Source organism: Sycon ciliatum, chromosome 2, assembly GCF_964019385.1.
Source record: "Sycon ciliatum chromosome 2, ocSycCili1.1, whole genome shotgun sequence".
Lineage (NCBI taxonomy): Eukaryota > Metazoa > Porifera > Calcarea > Leucosolenida > Sycettidae > Sycon > Sycon ciliatum.
Window position 1 is genome coordinate 12660563 of NC_088644.1, and position 20187 is coordinate 12680749.

Consider the following 20187-nt stretch of genomic DNA (forward strand, 5'->3'; position numbering starts at 1 on the left):
ACCAAGTAAGTTGTGCTATTGAAAAGTATCAAGGAAGTGTGAAGTACATTGCTGAAAACCACTGTGCAAACAAAAACAACCGATGATTGTGCTGAAATGTACGAAAAAAAGCTATAATGTGCATGTACTACATACATGGTACCGGTGTGGCTACCTAGGTACCTGGCTGCACGCTGTGACGTCATCACCTGGATCTGGGTGATGCGCGCTCAAATTCGCACATGTTCGATTGGGCGTATCTGACGAACCATAAGCCGCAGCCTCCTCGGACAAAGACCATTCGACTCAGCGACTCGAACTCTAGATCTACGGACTGTGAAATTTATTTCTCCAGACTCAGTAACCATGGTAACGATCGCGCGAGAGCGCTAGCGCACGGGGCCGCGAGGGCGCACACGTACATGGTCATGTGCACGCGGACCGAACAATGGGACGCGCTAAAACTAGTAAACGCAAAACCGTTGTTCGCGAAATTTCTCGCTTTCTCACTACCATGGAAGCAGCCATTGCGCAACGACACTCACCAGCACGCAGATCGTGATCTCTTTTTGATGCCATTGCGGGAGAGAAACTTGTCTTTTGTACACGTGGCTGAGTGCAGGGCAGCTGTTCTTTGGACGTGGCTTCAGGTAAGTTCGATAACATTGTTGTGTTGTGGTTGCACTGCGTGGCAAACCATATTGCAGTAGTCATTAGTGGCGACTTGTTCATCTTGAGTAGGTCGTGCTGCTTTTCCTGGAGCAAATGATGAAATTGTCATGTGTTTTCAGACTGCAATTATCATGCATGTATTGTGTTAGCATTGATGGTCGGACTGTATGAGAATTTCGAATTGGTCGAGTGTGGAAGATACATGTGCAGAAGACCTTATCGCGTGAATGGAAGGGACCTTGATTCTCGTATTGGCCTATAACACGCTGTGGCATTCTTTGGTTACAATAATAAATATTTGCTGTTCGCGAACATTCCGAAACAATTTTTGTAGTATGTTGCACCATCCAAGAATTATTGTTGTGGCTTTCGACTTCCAGTCCGGGACATTTCTACCCACGATCCTCTTATACATGTAATCAGACCTGCTCGGTTATCCTGGACACATGCATTTTTTTAAATAATTGTGGTGCAACAGTTGAATTTCACAAAGGTAGTCATTGTCACTTTCTTATCTACTTGCACTGTTACTTGGAGAGCGGCACGTGCATTGCGCATTGTGCACAATACCTAACATTGTAGTACACGCGGGCATGCACGTGAACACAATAGCAGGCCCACAGTCCCTACACGTGTGCACAATCCAGCAAGAGATTATTAGTCCTGAATTTGCATACAACACCTTTCTCTCTGCAATTTTTGCAACTGTGGACAATCCCAATGCCAAATATTTTGTTGATTGATATACATGAGCAAACAGGCAGCAATTGCTGGTGTGCTGTGAGTACGTAAATAGTATTACCATCTAGGATTAGTAGATCCAAGGAAGAGTGGTTCATGTGTGAGATGAACAATTCCACACAGATTTTTGGATTTCCCCAACGACCAGCGTAATTCTTAAAAAACACAAACATGCGTTGCTCAGTAGTAGACATGTAGTGGTGAGGCAACACTGTCTTTCATCTACAGTCGTTCAAAGATTGGCTTTGCTGCTTCTCGTGTGGAACAAGCACTGCTGGTCTTCGTCAGACAGCTTCAAGCACACCAACAATGATGCAGGTTACGTTTCGAATCAGATTGTGTGCAAAATAATAGGCTGCTGTATTTTAGATACTAGTATCTCTGACATTTTGGACTGTACTTGTTGGGTGCATGTACAGGTATGAGTCTTCTCCGCTCATCTGCCCGCATTGCGCGGCAAATCCCCAATGCTCGCGCTGCGGTCATCACCCAGCAGCGATATGCCTCCAAGTCGGTTGAATTCGGCAAGAAAGCCCGCCAGGAGATGCTGGAGGGTCTTGACACACTGGCTCGTGCTGTAACCGCCACCCTGGGACCCAAGGTACGCGCTGGTTTCTGCTATTTTTTGCCAAGTGTCAATGGATACACACCCTATGCCATGTGTCCCTGGATGTGGGTTATTCTTGAATGACTCTTCCGCAATAGTACCTAGAAGGTCCCATTGTGGCTCATCTGCGGTTTATTAGCAAAGGAATTGGTAAAGAGTTAGGTGCTGGCTTACAGTTTGTACAAGCCATTGTTGTTGTTTGTGTGTGGTGTGTGTGTGTATGTATTGTGTCGGGTTTGTTTTTATTTTATTTTAGGGTCGTTCCGTCATCATTGAGCAGAGCTGGGGTGCTCCCAAGATCACCAAGGACGGTGTAACTGTAGCCAAGTCTGTTGTCAACCTGCCCAACAAGCTGCAGAACGTCGGTGCCAACTTGCTCCTTCAGGTAAGGTGATGGTTCCTCGGTGATGCCGGTATTGTGCTGACGGTTGTGTTGCATTCTTGCAGTCCCCATTGTCCTGTGTGTGTCTAGGTGTGTAGGTGTGTGAGTGACTAGTGTCTTGTGTTTGTCTGTGTATTTATTGGCTTGATTTGTAATGTATTCGAAGAGAGCACAATAATACTTCCCAAGAATTCTCGTTCGTGCTTCTCTAAAAGCATATCCTCGAATTTGGTGGGACTATGTTTTCGCTGGAGCACTACAGTAACTGCGGGATTGCTTATTGGTGATAGTCACTCATTACTTCTGTTGGTCTATCACCTCGTCACCAATCCTACATTCACTCGTGTTCACTGTTCAGTTGAGAATTGTTACTGTGGGTGTCTTTGGTCTTCGTGAGGAGCCCAGTTTTTATTCCAGCTTGCCTTGTCTATCTTTCTGTTGATGTGTGTTTCTCCGGCATGCTAGGTTGCCAATAACACCAACGACGAGGCCGGTGATGGTACCACCACTGCCACCGTCCTTGCCCACAAGATTGCCACCAGTGGTCTTATCGCCATTGAGAGCCAGAAGGTCAACCCCTATGAAGTGCGCAAGGGTGAGGAACTGGTGGTAGTGTTTTTGTGCTGCTTCTTCTTCTGCTGCTGCTGCTGTGGTATTGTTTACTATATGCCACCAGCAGTGGTGGCACAGTGACACCATAGATGGATGGTGGCACATAGAGAATCCATGCACATATACTAGTGATGCAAGGAATATTCGAGTACTGTAATTTCACAAATTTTCGGTGTACTTTTATTTTCGGTACTTTCGGTGAATCTGTTTCACACCTAAATTTTCAATACACCGAACAAACACTAACACACATAATCCAATAGGGGACTGCTTCTCTGTACCGAAAATTTCTGTTCACCTAATCAGGGCTTTTGCCCTCATACCGAAAATATTGAGCACCGAAAATTTCTGAATTTAGAGTATTCTAGAAAACCGACACCAGAAAAAAATATTCGAATGCAGGCAACAACATTCGATATTCGAAAATTCGAAAAATTTCCATTTTTTGGTTGTGTTATTTATCTCCAACCTTGATCTCCTGAGTAGTGTTGACTGTGACAGTCTTCTCGTGTATGTACCTCTAGCTACGAGTGTAGCGGTGGTGTATGTGCTGTGCTCATTAAGTGTTATTTGTAGTGATACCAGCATCCATTATCATGTGCTTAGTGCCTTCTGCCCTTATCCCGTCCGTCCAGGTATGCAGAAGGCAGTTGATACCGCTCTGGAGCACCTGAAGACCGTCAAGCGTGAGGTCAACTCCCACGAGGAGGTCATCCAGGTCGCCACCATCTCCGCCAACAATGACCACGCCACTGGATCCCTGATTGCTGATGCCGTGCGCCGTGTTGGCAAGAACGGTGTCATCACTGTCAAGGATGGAAAGACCCTGGACGATGAGCTCGAGGTCACCGAGGGCATGAAGTTCGACCGTGGATTCATCTCCCCGTACTTCTGCAACAAGGGTAAGCGTTGGTGTGTACTCGGCCTTGACGTGGACATGTGTGTTTTATTGGTGGTGAGTGGGGGGGGGGGGGAGTGGTGGTGTTCTAAAGGTGTTTTCTCTTCTTGTGTGACTTTCTCACTGAGTTATCATTCTGCGCCCCTGGCTGGGTGCCTATGTGCTGTCAAATGACGTATTGTGTGCATGTATGTGTGTGTGCTGCAGCCAACAAGGTTGAGTACCAGGATGCCTTGGTTCTCATCTCTGAGAAGAAGATCAGCAACATCCAGGCCATCATCCCTGCATTGGAGCTGGCTGCCCAGCGCCACCGCCCCCTGGTCATCCTGGCTGAGGACATCGACGGAGAAGCTCTTACCACCATTGTCTTGAACAGGTAACAATGCTGACTGCTCTACAAGTTGAAGGCATACTGTAGTGTTGCCTTCGGTTCTGTTTGACTTCTTCACATTGCTTTGTGCACAGTGAAACTTATTCGCGCTTCAATAGTACTGTAAAGTAGAAATATTCGTCTGGAATTTAATTTCGTCTTTTTCGTCCAAGGAGCTTTTGGACTAAATTAAATGCCGGACTAATGTCGATTTGGCCAGCTTTTCAACACACTCTTATGATCCATGGACGAAATTTTCAACCGGGCGAACTCCCTTTCTTTGGAGTTGGACGAAATTATTAACCGACGAAATGTTCTGCCTGTACAGTAGTAGAACGTACATAATTGATATGCCTGTGCTTCTCTAAAAGCATACCCTCATTTGGTTGGACTATGTTTTCGCTGGAGCACTACAGTAACTTGACTCGGGGATTACCTGCTACTGGTGACAGTTCCTCATTGCGTCTGTTGATCTATCACCTCGTCACCGACTCTACAGTTACACAGTTTGCAACGGACTGATTGCAATTGTTTGTTGAGCCTGGGTGGCTAGTTCTTAGTTGGCCAGCTGGTCTAATCGAATTGCGGATTTGTTCTCATTGCTTGTGATTATCTGCAGGCTGAAGAGCGGCCTCCCCGTTGTTGCCATCAAGGCCCCAGGCTTCGGCGACAACCGCAAGCACACTCTTCAGGACATCGCCGTCTCTCTTGGCGCCAAGGTCAGTCACTTGGCAGTGTGCTACAGCAATGCCGATTAGGTTTTTCGCCCTTTTCTATTCTCATCTATCAGCCTCGCCATTGTACTTGTCCAGTGGTTTTCAGTCGTGGTCTTCCAGGCTTAAGATGTGTGTGTGTGTACGTGTTCGACGTATGGAGCTTTTGGATGCAGTTGGGTATGTTTACCAGGTCCTTGTACATAACACTGAATTTTCGTTAAACTTTGGAGATTGCACCATTTTTTTTCTGTGTGTGAGGGGGGGGGGTATGAGCTACTTAGTAAAGGACGTAGACTGACAATCAACTGTGAGATGACTGCCTAATGAGTACTTGCACTGGTGTTGCTCTTTGGCCGCTCTTACGCATGCTGAGTAGAACGTACATAATTGTTATGCCTGTGCTTCTCTAAAAGCATACCCTCATTTGGTTGGACTATGTTTTCGCTGGAGCACTACAGTAACTTGACTCGGGGATGACTTGCTACTGGTGACAGTTCCCCATTGCTTCTGTTGATCTATCACCTCGTCACCGACTCTACATTTACACACTCACCCTCTGTTAAGGCAGATAAGTGACCTCCCTCCATGTAGCCATGTACTGTTGGTGGTGTCATCATGGCCACTGAAGGAAATGGTGTTTCTTGTGGTAATTCTTGTTTGTTTCTGCTTGTTCCGCCTTTGCTACAGGTCTTTGGAGACGAGGCCATGAACTACAATGTCGCTGATGTCAAGCTTGAGGATCTCGGTCATGCCGGAGAGGTCGTCGTCACCAAGGAGGACTCCCTTCTCTTGCACGGTAAGGGAGAGGCAGATGCCATCTCTGCCCGCGTCAAGCAGATCCAGGCCGAAATTGACGAGACAAACAGCAACTACGAGAAGGAGAAGCTGCAGGAGCGTCTTGCCCGTCTTGCTGATGGTGTTGCCGTGATCAAGGTTAGTGGGCTATGTTGGTGTTAGCATCACGGATAAGTACACGCATTTACTAGTATGTCGTTGGGGGGGGGGGGGGGGGGGATGACCTAATTTTTAAAAACACACAGACTGGCAACTAACTGTGAGATGACTGCCTAATACTAAAGTGAGTACTTGCACTGGATTTGTTCTTAGGTCGCTCTTATGAGTAGAACGTACATAATTGTTGCCTGTGCTTCTCTAAAAGCATACCCTCATTTGGTTGGACTATGTTTTCGCTGGAGCACTACAGTAACTTGACTCGGGGATTACCTGCTACTGGTGACATTTCCTCATTGCTTCTGTTGATCTATCACCTCGTCACCGACTCTACAATTACACACTCACCGTCCGTTGGGGAGATGATATCTAATACCTTTATGTGTGTGTGTGTAGGTGTACTGCATGTTCCATTCTCTCTTCTAGTAGTTAGTATACAGCACATTCATTGTTTTGCAAAAATTGAGCGGAAATTGCTCCACTGTAAATGAATTGCGCCATATACAGCGAAGCATAATTATGACTAATATTCACTAGGCCGCACCAAGTGAGAATGTTTGGCTTGTGTGCTGAATGGAGCAAGCACTCACACCATAGGGGACAGGACCAGGAGGTTTGTTCTAGAAATATGTGAACTTGATACGAGTACACCTTGATCTGCCTTTGTGTGAATTTCAGATTTAAATAGCGAACTTTGGTCGTGGCTCATCGACTGTTGTTGATTGTTCTCTTGTTGTTCAGATCGGTGGCAGCTCTGAGGTTGAGGTTGGTGAGAAGAAGGACCGTGTCAATGATGCGCTGAACGCCACCCGTGCTGCTTTGGAGGAGGGTATTGTGCCCGGTGGTGGTACTGCTCTGCTGCGATGCGCTGCCCCAGTGCGCGAGCTGCTCAAGAACGACACCCTGAGCCACAGCGAGGCCGTCGGTGTCCAGATCGTCAGCGAAGCCCTGTCGCAGCCGTGCCGCATGATCGTCAACAACGCCGGCCTCGACGGCGATGCCATCTGCGAGAGCATCCTGAAGGAGGGCCCGACACGTGGCTTCAATGCCCTGAATGGAGAGATGACCGATATGCTGCAGAGCGGTATCATCGACCCCACCAAGGTCGTGCGCACCGCCCTCGTGGATGCTGTCGGCGTCGCATCGCTGCTCACCACATCCGAGGTGGTCATCACCGAAATGCCCGAGCCCAAGCCCGCAGCACCAGAGGGTGGCGGTGGTATGGGAGGCATGGGAGGAATGGGCGGTATGGGTGGAATGGGTGGTTTCTAACTCTACCCTCTATCTCTCTCTCTCTCCTTCTAGTCCTGCTCGTCCTGCTGCCAATGCTGCCTCTGCTACTGTGTGTACAAAATTTACATTTTAGTTTGTGTTTTTTACTTTCCATACAACACAATGGCAACAAACTAACAAAACAAGGTCATTGTTGAGTTGGATGCATGTGGTGGGTGATGGATGGCAGCTCAGATCCAGCAGTGCCCCGTGAGTAGGAGATCTACAGTGCGTTAGTGGTCCCCTTTATGTTCCGGCACCATTTGTGCTGCGGAAATTCTGCTGCAATGTGCATGAAAGAGGACATTTTGGCTACTGGTAATTGTTCTGGTTTATAAAGTGGGACGACTGTGTATGGACATCGCTACAAAGTCCATTTACTGTGATCACAGGTGGCAAAGCTGGTAAATGTATTATGCACATCTGGATAGGTTACGGTAGAGACTCGCGCACTTGTACATGTATGTCGTTTCCAAGAGCTGTAGCCGAGTTGTTATAAGCAATGCAGGTAGATATGTATTGCAAAAGCTGCGAGAATACTCCACATTCTTCAGCGTGTGGTTCCACTGTTAGTGTAATACTAGTAGTAGGCAGAGTAAATAACCGCCCACCTGGGAACCTATTTATAATGCACATGTACACGCAGTAGTCCTGTCACTCGAGGAGTCGTATAAACCCTGGTCATAATATTATAGTACAATCATGTACATTCTCTCTTCGTCATTGCTGCTCAACTAAGTCCTAGACCTACCAACACTGGGCCTAGGGTGCAAGGTGCTAGCCAGGGAGTCCACTCCACTCCCTGGTGCCACCATATGAGATCAAAAGGAAGACTGTGCATCCTACACAGTCACGATAAAAAGTATGCAACAGCTTGTAATAAGTTCCAGCAAGAGTGCATTATCATAACTTATGTACTAGTACTGTTCGTTCCTGGGCTGATGGAGCTTGTGTTGTTGGGTTTTTTCGCCAGTCGCATGCAATGAAAATGAACAAACCTGCTTGCCTCAGTTGTTGAATCAGTAAATTTTTAGGATAATTTTATCAGTTTTGTTTACGGTGTGTGCATGTCAAGGCAGTGTACATGTATGGGATTTGAAGCAAACGTCTAAACACCGTACAACTGAACACTTAACAGCTATAAAAATAAAATAATGCAGTACATGTACCGGTGTTGAATTTACAAGACCACTGGCCATCACAGGCCCGGTGGAGAGATTCTCCGCCACAAGGAGAGGGGGGGGGGGGGTACAGATGGCCATAAAACTTGCTGAGATTACAATAGTTGCTCTTGGAGTGAGTGGTCCCGAGTCCAGTGTACTCTCCCTTCTTGTCGACTGTGAATGATCACGTCTCATCAAAGATACAAGTTTTTAGAGAAATAGAAGAGAAGGGTGATAAAATATATAACAATTTTGATCCGGTAGCTGCACGTGTCGATTGAAGTTGATGGCCACAGAAGAGTGTGATTGCGGTATAGTAACACAATTATACGCCTTTCACTACTTTGTGCCCACGGCAATGGTCCGGCTTTGCCTCCACTCTCATGGCCGCCTATACTAGCTCACGTCCGTTGTATAGTCCCAGCGGGAAGTAATTGTCCGGTGGCGGTGGCCGTTTAGGTAGTGGCGAGTGTATGACAGGCTCCGGGGGAGGTGGTTGTCCTGAAGAAACAAAAACACCAAAATATGAAAAAATTAGATTAAATATAAATGCAAACGGTTTCATCAAGTAATTATGTTGACCACCTGAACTATTGACTAGTGGCATGTGCTTCGCAAGCTTGTGGCACTTCCTTGTTGATGTCTGCCGGTGTAGTCAAACTGCCCAACGCTGGGCTGAAAAACACTACAATGAAAATGTGTACTTCAGTATGTCTAATCTGCATGTCATATCACAGAGACCCAGGATGCACAAGTTGCCTATGCTACCAAGCATTCATCCTTACCTTCTGTCTTTGCAGGAGCAGCCTTTGCAGCAACGCTTAGCTGGCAGTCACGTCCAACAAATCCATCGGTGCATGTACAGAAGTAACTGTCCAGCATGCCGAGGCAGGAGGCATTGTTTTGGCACGGGTTGCTCCAGCAGTGATCAACACTGTACTCGCAATGCCTGCGTGAAGTACAAGCAAAGAATAAAGATGTTGAGACACTCCAGCATGACTGCGTCCAAGCGTCATCACGCACTGCACTGCACATTGCATTCAACTTGCTCAGATTAGGTATTGGCAAGATACTAGTACACAAAATGAATGCACTGTACTTGTCTTGGAGTACTTACTTGCCCCAGAAGGCCTTAGTGCAGTGGCAGGAAAAGCCGCTGACCTTGTCAATACAGACACCGTCGTTCTGGCATGGAGACGCCTGGCATTCGTTGACCTGCATGAAAACACACATGCATGGAAAATTGGCAATGCTGGAAACTGTACAAATGCATAAATACATTCTGTGCTGAGGAGAGAGAGAGAGAGAGAGAGAGAGAGAGAGAGAGAGAGAGAGAGAGAGAGAGAGAGAGAGAGAGATGTGCACCACGGTTTGACCACCATGTGAAGGAACACGTCCATATCCTTTTCCGGATATAAAGGTGCTGCAGGTCACTTCATCGCCGTGCAGCATCACATTTCCTGTCAGGTAATGTCACTGTGCTGCCAAAATGTTTGCAGCAAATTTCAATGCTGAATACTACACATGGCACTGAGCGGCAGCATGACTGCTGTATCTGTTTTATATTATCTCCCTTTTTATTTTAAACTTACCTCATGCTGGCACTGAGAGCCGACAAATCCCTTAGAGCATGCACAGTGGTAGTCCTCTGCTCCAATCGGTATGCACTGGCCTCCGTTCTGGCATGGCGACGGCTTGCCACAGCCGCCGGCCGGCACCTCGCAGAAATTACCGCCAAAGCCCTCGGCACACTTGCACCAGTGCGCGTTGATGGCGTCCACGCACTCTCCGGCGTTCTCACACGTGACATTCACACAGTCGTCAATGTTCACCTCGCAGTAGTGGCCATCGAAGCCGGGCGGACACTGACACGTGAAGTTGTTGATTCCGTCCACGCACTTCGCCTCGTTCTGGCAGATGGCGCGGAACAGTCCGCATTCATCAATGTTGACCCCGCACCACGGCCCGGTGAAACCTGGTGCACACGCACAGTCAAATGTACCCACCAGGTCGCGGCACTGGCCCCCGTTCATGCACACGTCGCCGGGCAGGCCAGCACAGTCGTCCACGTTGACCTCACAGTTGGCGCCCGAGAAGCCTGCCGCGCACAGACACGTGTACTGGTGCAGTCCGTCGATGCACTGTGCTCCATTCAGGCATGGCTCGGACTCACACTCGTTAATCTCCACAGCGCAGAATGCTCCTGTGAACCCAGCTGCGCACCTGTGGCAATATTGCATGCAGAGCATGAAAGACATCAGTCAGCATCTACAATAGTGGATAAAGTATAGTAAACTGTGTCCAGATAGTGTACATGATGCAGTCATGACGTTGTGCAGCCTGCTAATGGAAAGTATGAGGTGCATGATGGCAACATGATCATCGCCTTACTCCATAATCCTTACAGGCCCTCCCACACGCACACAGGTACACGCACATACAATGTACGCACACTTGTAGTTATGCATGCATGCACACTCTCACACAAACCAATGGGTAGCATCACACTAGTCATCGTTGTTGTACTTACTCGCACGAGAAGTCATTGACCTGATCGATGCAGGTGCCACCATTCAGGCACATCCATCCTCTCAGAGCACACTCATCCACATCCGTCTCACAGTTTTTGCCCTCAAAGCCGAGCTGGCATTCGCAGGTGTATGCCTCTCCAGCTCCTTTGCGACTGCACGTGCCATTGTTCTGACACGGATCCACCAGGCAAGGATCAGTGGCTGTTGTGATTATCACCTCAGCAGCAAGCGTTGTGGTGGTCATCGGGTGCTGCGTGGTAGATAGCGGTGTGGCTGTTGGAGTTTGTGTTGTTGTCGGTAGTGTAGTTGTCAAAGGTTGAGTGGTGGTCTGTGGTGCAGTTGTTTGCACCTCCGTTGTGCCCAGCATACTGGTAGCCACTTCTGCGTCTGTTGTTTCCCGCTGCACAGCATCAGATAGCGTGGTTGTGGGCATGAACGTGGCAACCTCGGGCCCAGCGGTAGATTGCTGGGTGGTCTCTAGTTCTACCGGCTGAGCGGTAAACGTCCTGACGTCCTCTGTAGGCACTGCGAGAATATCCGCTGTTCCCACTTGCTGTGTACCAGCACCAGTATGTGCTGCACTGGCCGTGGTAGTCATAGCACTCATATCTGTACCAGATGCCGGCACAGCAGTAGAATCACTTGACTGCGGGGTTGTCCTGTCCAGTGCCTGCTCAGCCTGGCTTGTGGCAAAATGAGATTCTGGTGTTGTTCCGATACTATTATTCTGTTCTGTTTGCATGTCCGTGCCTGCTTGGAACACAGTTCGGTCGGTGGTGACCCATGCGGGTGGGAACTCCGTTGTTTCAGGTCCTCCTGTCTCTGCCGTCAGATCAGTAGCGGGTACCTCAGTTTGCACTGCAGTAGATTCTGGCGTTGTTCCGATACTATGATTCTGTTCTGTTTGCATGTCCGTGCCTGCTTGAAACACAGTTCGGTCGGTGGTGACCCATGCGGGCGGGAACTCCATTGTTTCAGGTCCTCCCGTCTCTGCTGTTGCATCAGTAGTGGGTACATCAGTTTGCCCGGAAGTAGATTCTGGCGTTGTTCCGATACTATGATTCTGTTCTGTCTGCATGTTCGTGCCTGCTTGGGATACATTTTGGTCGGTGGTGACCCGGGGTGGGAACTCCGTTGTTTCAGGTCCTCCCGTCTCTGCTGTTGCATCAGTAGTGGGTACATCAGTTTGCCCGGAAGTAGATTCTGGCGTTGTTCCGATACTATGATTCTGTTCTGTCTGCAGGTTCGTGCCTGCTTGGGATACATTTTGGTCGGTGGTGACCCATGCGGGTGGGAACTCCGTTGTTTCAGGTCCTCCCGTCTCTGCCATCAGATCAGTAGCGGGTACCTCAGTTTCCTCTGTGGTGGATTCTGGCGTGGTTCCAATACTATTACTCTGTTCCGTTGGCATGTCTGTGGCTGCTTGGGATACATTTTGGCCGGTGGTGACCCATGCAGGTGGGAACTCTGTAGTTTCAGGTCCTCCAGTCTCTGCTGTCAGATCAGTAGTGGGTACCTCAGTTCGCTCTATGGCGGATTCTGGCGTGGTTCCGATACTATGATTCTGTTCTGTTTGCATATCCGTGCCTGCTTGGAATATATTTTGGTCGGTGGTGACCCATGCGGCTGCGACCTCCGTTGTTTCAGGTCCTCCCGTCTCTGCCGTTGCATCAGTAGCGGGCACGTCAGTTTGCACGGCAGTTGATTCTGGCGTGGTTCCAATATTCTGATTCTGTTCCGTTTGCATATCCGTGCGTACTTGGGATACATTTTGGCCAGTGGTGACCCATGCGGGTGCATACTCGATCGTTTCAGGTCCTCCTGTCTCTGCCATCAGGTCGGTAGCGGGTACCTCAGTTTGCACAGCAGTGGGTTCTGGCGTGGTTCCGACATCAGGGTTCTGCACTGCTTGCATGTCTGTGCCTACTTGGAATACATTAATTCGGTCTTTGGTGACCCATGCCGCTGCGTACCCAATTGTTCCAGGTCCTCCCGTCTCTGCCATCAGATCAGTAGCGGGTACCACAGTTTGCACTGCAGTGGATTCTGGCGTGGTTCCGATAGCAATATTCTGCTCTGTCTGCATGTCCGTGGCTGCTTGGAATACATTTTGGTCGGTGGTGACCCATGCGGGTGCGTACTCGATTGTTTCAGGCCCGCCAGTCTCTGCTGTTGCATCAGGACCGAGTATGTCGGTTTGTACTGCAGTGGATTCTGGCGTGGTTCCGACACTAGGATTCTGTTCTGTTGGCACGTCCGTGGCTGCTTGGGTTACATTTTGTCCGGTGGTGACCCATGCGGGTGGAAACTCCGTTGTTTCTGGTCCTCCTGTCTCTGCCGTCAGATCAGTAGCGGGTACCTCAGTTTGCACTGCAGTGGATTCTGGCGTGGTTCCTACACTATGATTCTTTCTTGTTTGCATGTCCGTGGCTGCTTGGGATACATTTTGGCCAGTGGTGACCCATGCGGGTACATACTCGATTGTTTCAGGTCCTCCCGTCTCTGCCGTCAGATCAGTAGCGGGTACCTCAGTTCCCTCTGTGGTGGATTCCGGCGTGGTTCCGATACTATGATTCTGTTCCGTTTGCATGTCTGTGGCTGCTTGGGTTAGATTTCGGTCATTGGTGACCCATGTGGGTGCATACTCGATTGTTTCCGGTCCTCCAGTCTCTGCTGTTGCATTAGGAGTAGGTACATCAGTTCGCACGGCAGGAGATTCTGGCGTTGTCTCGATACTATGATTCTGTTCTGTTTGCCTGTCCGTGGCTGCTTGGGATGCATTTTGGCCGGTGGTGACCCATGCGGGCGCATACTCAATTGTTTCAGGTCCTCCTGTCTCTGCCATCGGATCAGTAGCGGGTACTTCAGTTTGCACTGCGCTGTGGTGAGCATCAAAATGCGGTGTTCTGGCCTCTGCTGCTTCCGTTGTTTGATTGGGCTGAGTTACGTTTTGCTCAGTGCCAATCTCGGTATTGTCTTGTGCCATGGTGGGAACGACTACATTGATTAATTCTGTCATGTTAATGTGGACACCATCAGTACTAGGAGCAGCTGGGTTGGAATCAACGCCGGTCTCAGCCGTAGTGTTCTCTGTATTGACAACCGTTCCTTCTGCAATTCCCGGTGGAGTGGTTTCCCCGGCGCCCAAGGTTGTGCCCGACTGGGCAGTTTGAGCAGCCACCTCCATTTGGCCTGCAGTTTCAGATGCATTGGCTGGTGGAGTGGTTTCCCCGGCACTCAAGGTCGTGGCCGACTCGGCAGTTTGAGCAGCCACCTCCGTTTGGCCTGCAGTTTCAGATGCATTGGTTGGTGGAGTGGTTTCCCCGGCACTCATGGTCGTGGCCGACTCGGCAGCTTGAGCAGCCACCTCCGTTTGGCCTTCAGTTTCAGATGCATTGGTTGGCGGAGTGGTTTCCCCGGCACCCAAGGTTGCGACCGACTCGGCAGTTTGAGCAGCCACCTCCGTTTGGCCTGCAGTTTCAGATGCATTTGTTGGTGGAGTGGTTTCCCCGGCACCCAAGGTTGCGACCGACTCAGCAGTTTGAGCAGCCACCTCCGTTTGGCCTTCAGTTTCAGATGCATTTGTTGGTGGAGTGGTTTCCCCGGCACCCAAGGTTGCGACCGACTCAGCAGTTTGAGCAGCCACCTCCGTTTGGCCTGAAGTTCCAGATGCATTTGTTGGCGGAGTGGTTTCCCCGGCACTCAAGGTTGTGACCGACTCGGCAGTTTGAGCAGCCACCTCCGTTTGGCCTTCAGTTTCAGATACATTGGTTGGTGGAGTGGTTTCCCCGGCACCCAAGGTTGCGACCGACTCAGCAGTTTGAGCAGCCACCTCCGTTTGGCCTGCAGTTCCAGATGCATTGGTTGGTGGAGTGGTTTCCCCGGCACCCAAGGTTGTGACCGACTCGGCAGTTTGAGCAGCCACCTCCGTTTCGCCTTCAATTTCAGATGCATTGGTTGGTGGAGTGGTTTCCCCGGCACCCAAGGTTGTGACCGACTCAGCAGTTTGAGCAGCCACTTCTGTTTGGCCTGCAGTTTCGGATGCATTGGTTTGTGTACTCTCAGTTGCCACTCCTGATGGTGACTCAGTTGCCACTCCTGGTGGTGACTCAGTTGCTGTGCTGTTTGCGAATACCACAGCGGTATTCACTTTTGTAGAGACTGGCGCGGCCTTCCAGTCAAAGTCAGCGTTTGGGACAGTCGTGCTCCCTGGGCCAGCGTATATAACGCCGCTTTTCTCTCCATTGCCGCCTCCTAAAGGATAACCGGTTGGGTGACCATGATCATGTATCTTATACTGGCGGTCGGCTGGAACTTGGAGAATATCCTTGCCTGCATCCTTGCCTAGATATGGATAGGGTTCTGCAGTTGAATCAACAGGCTTTGCAGCAATCTGATTGGGTTCTGTCTTAGCAAACTCGACCGGAACACCGCCGTCTGCAGTGGGAATGACATCATTACTTGTTGTCATGATATAATTGCTTGGTGTAGTTGTGCCATTGGGTGGGGTGCTTGCTGCAACTTGTTCTGTGGCCATGGAGGGTTGTTCCGACGGGGCACCTTCGGTAGCATTTGCAACTTGTTCCTTGACCATGGAGGTTTGTTCCGACGGAGTATCTTCGGTAGCATTCGCAACTTGTTCCGTAACCACGGAGGGTTGTTCCGACGGGGTATCTTCGGTAGCATTCGCAACTTGTTCCTTAACCATGGAGGTTTGTTCCGACGGGGTATCTTCGGTAGCATTTGCAACTTGTTCCTTAACCATGGAGGGTTGTTCCGACGGGGTATCTTCGGTAGCATTCGCAACTTCTTCCGTAACCACGGAGGTCTGTTCCGACGGGGTACCTTCGGTAGCATTTGCAACTTGTTCCTTAGCCATGGAGGTTTGTTCTGAAGGGGTACCTTCGGTAGCATTTGCAACTTGTTCCTCAGCCATGGAGGGTTGTTCCGACGGTGTACCTTCTGTAGCATTTGCAACTTGTTCCTCAACCACGGAGGGTTGTTCCGAAGGCGTACCATCGGTAGCATTTCCTTCGCCATGATCCAGTGGTATGGTTGGGTCAACTTCAGACTGGTTTTGACCTGAGGTTGGTGGCTCTATGGTTGCAATTGTGAGAGCTGGGTCCTGCTGCGGGTTCAGGGTTTCACACTGCCGTCCAGTATAGAGAGGCATGCACAGGCACCTGCTGCAGTCGGAGAGCAACGTGCCACCATTCTGACATGACAGGTCACAGACTGCACACAGTACATGCCAGTATACACGCACACATGCACACACATGCACACACACGCACACACACACACACACACACACACACACACACACACACACACACACACACACATCCATACATGCACATATGCAAACCAAACATGACATTAGCTGCACATCATGACCAGGTATCCTTTGTGTGTTTTCGCACCTGCATTCGAGTGTATGTACTTCCAAGAACAGTACACATACATGTGCTTTCCTGGCACAATGTCCACCATTGAGATCTTCACTGTACAGTGTAGAGTACATCATATGTATTACTACGCGCTGTATTACATGTACATGCCATCAGCTTGGATATTGTTGGCACACAGGTGTTAGATACCTGAGATAGCCTTTGCCGCTTGAACCAGTCTTGATGTATGTGTGTGTGTGTGTGTGTGTGTGTGTGTGTGTGTGTGTGTGTCTCATTCTCTCTCATTCATTCTCTCTCTCTCTCTCTCTCTCTCTCTCTCTCTCTCTCTCTCTCTCTCTCTCTCTCTCTCTCTCTCTCTCTCGGTCACACACACACACACACACACACACACACACACACACACACACACACACACACACACACACACACACACACACACACACACACACACTACTACTACTACTACTACTACTATTGACAGCTGCCAGGATTGGCCACGCCGCTCCCAGATGGGAGGTACTGTCAGAGAGGTTAGGGGGGGAGGAAGGCAATGCTCCAAGTGGCGTTCCAGATCTTGCCGCCTCCGGAACCGTCGGTTGTGTAAGTCGAAGTATTGTCGCAGTACGGATTTGGCGTGAGATTTCTGTTAAACCATCCTTGAAGGGTGGTGGCGTTCCTACGGATGTGGAAAACTCAGCCTCTAGCTGAGTCTGACGCGAACCGTGAATTTTTTTCTTCTGTTAAACTGGAAACTGTTGTTGTTGGCAGAATGAAATTTGAGAAATTAGTTGTTGAGTGCACAGTAAGGTTTTGTTCAGGTTGGCCTATAGCAATGTTTGTTAGCTCTACACAGGTGCATAGCGTAATTATGTTCGAGAGTATTCCAGGACAAACTTTAGTCCGGTTGATTTGGAAATACAGTTTCACGGTTGCAGCTGTATGCCAGTACCCGGATGTTTAGACTAACCAAATCTATGACGCAAATCCACGAAACGTCCGCATCGTAGCATACACTGGTCAGTAAGCAAATGAGCGGAGTGCTTGGTACTGAATACTGCACTCTCTGTCTCAGTCCTGTATAATGATCATCTCCCTGTCTCTCCCCCTTGTTGTTTCCACCATACAAATGTCCTCCCCAACCTACCTGGACCGCATTTTCAGTGGAGGGAAAGTGTAGTTATGCCAGCTCAACACAGGGCTTTTTGCAACTAAACAGCTGTACCTGTGTTGCTACAAGTACAACACATCACAGACTTCACTGCCCACTGGCTGCTTACGCCTGATATACTGACTAGATCAACAACAAAAAAGTTCGGCTGGTGACACTGGCGATACTGGAGGGACCGAATAGTGCTTCATGTACAACGGGTCATGTTACAATCATTGCACAATCATGTACATTGTAGTTCTGCGTTGCGCCTCATTGAGGTTTCATGATCGAACACGTTCCCAGGCACAAGAGAGTCGAAGAAGATCATCCCAGGCTTTTCTCATTGCCGTGCTCCTACGCGTAGGGGATGTAGTACCACCGGTACGTGCAGTATTGGATTCGGCTGAACACCGATGTCCACTACATCACGCGAAGATGCGATAAAAACTAGGAGGGCCGGAGTGACATGTCTTCGGCACCGATAGTCACTCTAAAAAATTAATGCAAAGTGGTTCGGCGCGGCCAGACCACCGGCGCTACTCATAATCCCACTGTAGGCGGGCGAGCTATTTGCTACAGAAAACTCTAGTCTCTAGCCAGATTGCAGTGATCTTCGTCCGTGAAACGATCATTTGGGGAAATGAAGGGGACAAATTTTAGCGGAGAGACTTTGACAGGATGGAATTCTTTTTGCAATGCCTTACCGTCACACGATTCGGTAGCATTCCGGCAGCCACGACACGTCTCTCCCGTGTTCGTTGGGTTGGGAAACCCGAAGAGATCCATCTCCAAGGAGCCGTTGTGCGTACAGACGAAGTGCAACTGCCGCAAAGCATTGTCATTGTCCACCACCGTGAAGACGACCTCCTTGGCGAAACCACGACGATCGAATGCCAAGCAGTTCAGATAAGCATGAGAAACGATCGAGTTCGGAGGCAGTAGTGGCCTCGCTGTGATTTGCAGCTGTTCCGCAGACCAAAGTGTTAGCAAACTGCAGTTAGGCGCTGCAAGAGTGGCCAAATCTGCTGCCTCCGGCCAATGCCCTCGGTGTTGAACTGGCGCAGCATGAGAACCTAGCCAGAACGCGCATGAAACGAGCAGTATGCTTTGGGCGGACAAACAGCAGAAGCTGAGACGATTCACACACCCACTGCAAGCCATCTCCGTTACTTGTAGATCCACAAGCAGGCGAGAAGAGACAGCAGACCTTTCAGCGCTTCCTCATCTGACCTTTGCACCCACTCCTTTGGTGCACACTCGACTCTCCAGTTCCAATCGCGTCTAACTCAGTCTCTACGACTCTAGATCGCCCTGATTCGTTCTGTTGGCCGAAGTGGGTGAATGGCTATGTGGGAAGGTTTCGTCCAAGCGTGTTCACAACTACTCCAAGTGACACTTCGCTTTCAGTTTCACTTTACCGTCCTTCTCCTCACCGATCGGGCCGTGCGATGGCCAGCGACAAGGTAGCAGCGGTGCATAAGATGATGCGTTGGCTTCTGGCGGGGGTTCGGTGCATGGCGAGTGCGAGCGTCGGGCTGCCACATAGCGACTCGGCTAGGAGGAGTGCAGGCACGTTGTTGTTGTTGTTGCGAGAGGCTAAGGAAATCAACCCGCTACCCGTCGTCTGTACATGGCGCAGCGCTTGCTAAGTTCCAACCGGCAACAGTCACAGTCGCCGCTGTGTGCATCCTGTGACGTTGCTAGCTGGTGTTGGCCTCCAGTGATCCACTTGCTTGAAAGTATGCCAGTTGAACTGCAGCACCATGGTTATGGACTTAGTGTCGCTTATGTTGAACATGGCTACACGTCAACTAAAATACTACTTTGTCTGCTTCATGGATACGTACACTGGCATGCGACCTAGTATTCATGCCCAAATTAGCAAAACTATTGCATTCACTTCGGGCCATGACATTGACGGAACGCCTACCGCCGGCATGTAGTCTGCAGAACGTAGATCTACTTGTTGCTTGATAAAAGAGAATGCTGACTTCACTATGCCCTGGTTGGTTATATTACAACTCTGCACAATGCAATGCATGTAAAACAGCAGTGATACTGGTGTACATGTATTGCATCGCATGAACTGACGAGGGCTATGTGACGTCTAGCGTCTGCGCTTGTCTGCTCAGTTGCACCATTGAACCGGTGGTGAACCCTGCTCCACGGTAGAATCTACGAATAGTTCAGAACCTCTGCAGACTGCAGAGTCTTGTGCTGCCAGTGCCAGACAGTCTCAAGCCCACACCCACACCCATACACTACGTATGATATGATGTGTAGCAGTCGCGACTGCCAGGCATCTTGTTTGTTTGTTTGTATTTATTTTGATTCGCAAATTCAAACAGGCATAGATGATAGAACCCAATAACATGAAAGCGAATATGAAAATTATAATGAGAATGAGAATTTTAAAAACACTTAGATCTTCAGCGTAGAGTCAGCGGTACATCAGAGGGAGATCGGGTACATCAGAGGGAGATCGGGTGCAATCTCTGTCAGTTATGACCGTCTGGATCTCACAAGGTTGACTGATTTATTGCTACATTTGTATTTCAAGAAGACCTAACCCGACCCATCACCCAGACCAACACTGGCAACATGTTTCCAGGTTTGGAGAAGGGCCTTGTCGTGACCACAATGGATGGGGCATTACTTTGTACATGATACATTTCCAGTGTACTTCGAGATACCACGGGACCAGACGCTGTGCATGTGTTCTTAGGTTTATA

The 20187-nt window shown here is 49.4% G+C and overlaps 2 protein-coding genes across 2 annotated transcripts; one reads left to right on the plus strand and one right to left on the minus strand.

Annotated features, from left to right (window-relative positions):
• Positions 1-476: 476 nt before the first annotated feature.
• On the plus strand, positions 477-7346 carry LOC135808774 (heat shock protein 60A-like). Its single transcript, XM_065322003.1, has 9 exons — positions 477-629; positions 1812-1993; positions 2256-2384; positions 2847-2976; positions 3629-3895; positions 4099-4267; positions 4881-4980; positions 5665-5910; positions 6670-7346. Exons 2-9 carry the CDS (start codon positions 1814-1816, stop codon positions 7198-7200), a joined length of 1752 nt encoding a protein of 583 aa, XP_065178075.1. The 5' UTR covers positions 477-629; positions 1812-1813; the 3' UTR covers positions 7201-7346.
• A 563-nt stretch (positions 7347-7909) lies between these two features.
• LOC135808773 (mucin-2-like) lies at positions 7910-19006 on the minus strand. The gene is made up of 6 exons (XM_065322002.1): positions 18160-19006; positions 10894-16129; positions 9956-10586; positions 9481-9578; positions 9149-9312; positions 7910-8864 (listed from the first exon to the last, which is right to left on the minus strand). The coding sequence occupies exons 1-6, from the start codon at positions 18614-18616 to the stop codon at positions 8755-8757; spliced, it is 6696 nt and encodes a 2231-aa protein (XP_065178074.1). The 5' UTR covers positions 18617-19006; the 3' UTR covers positions 7910-8754.
• Positions 19007-20187: the final 1181 nt, after the last annotated feature.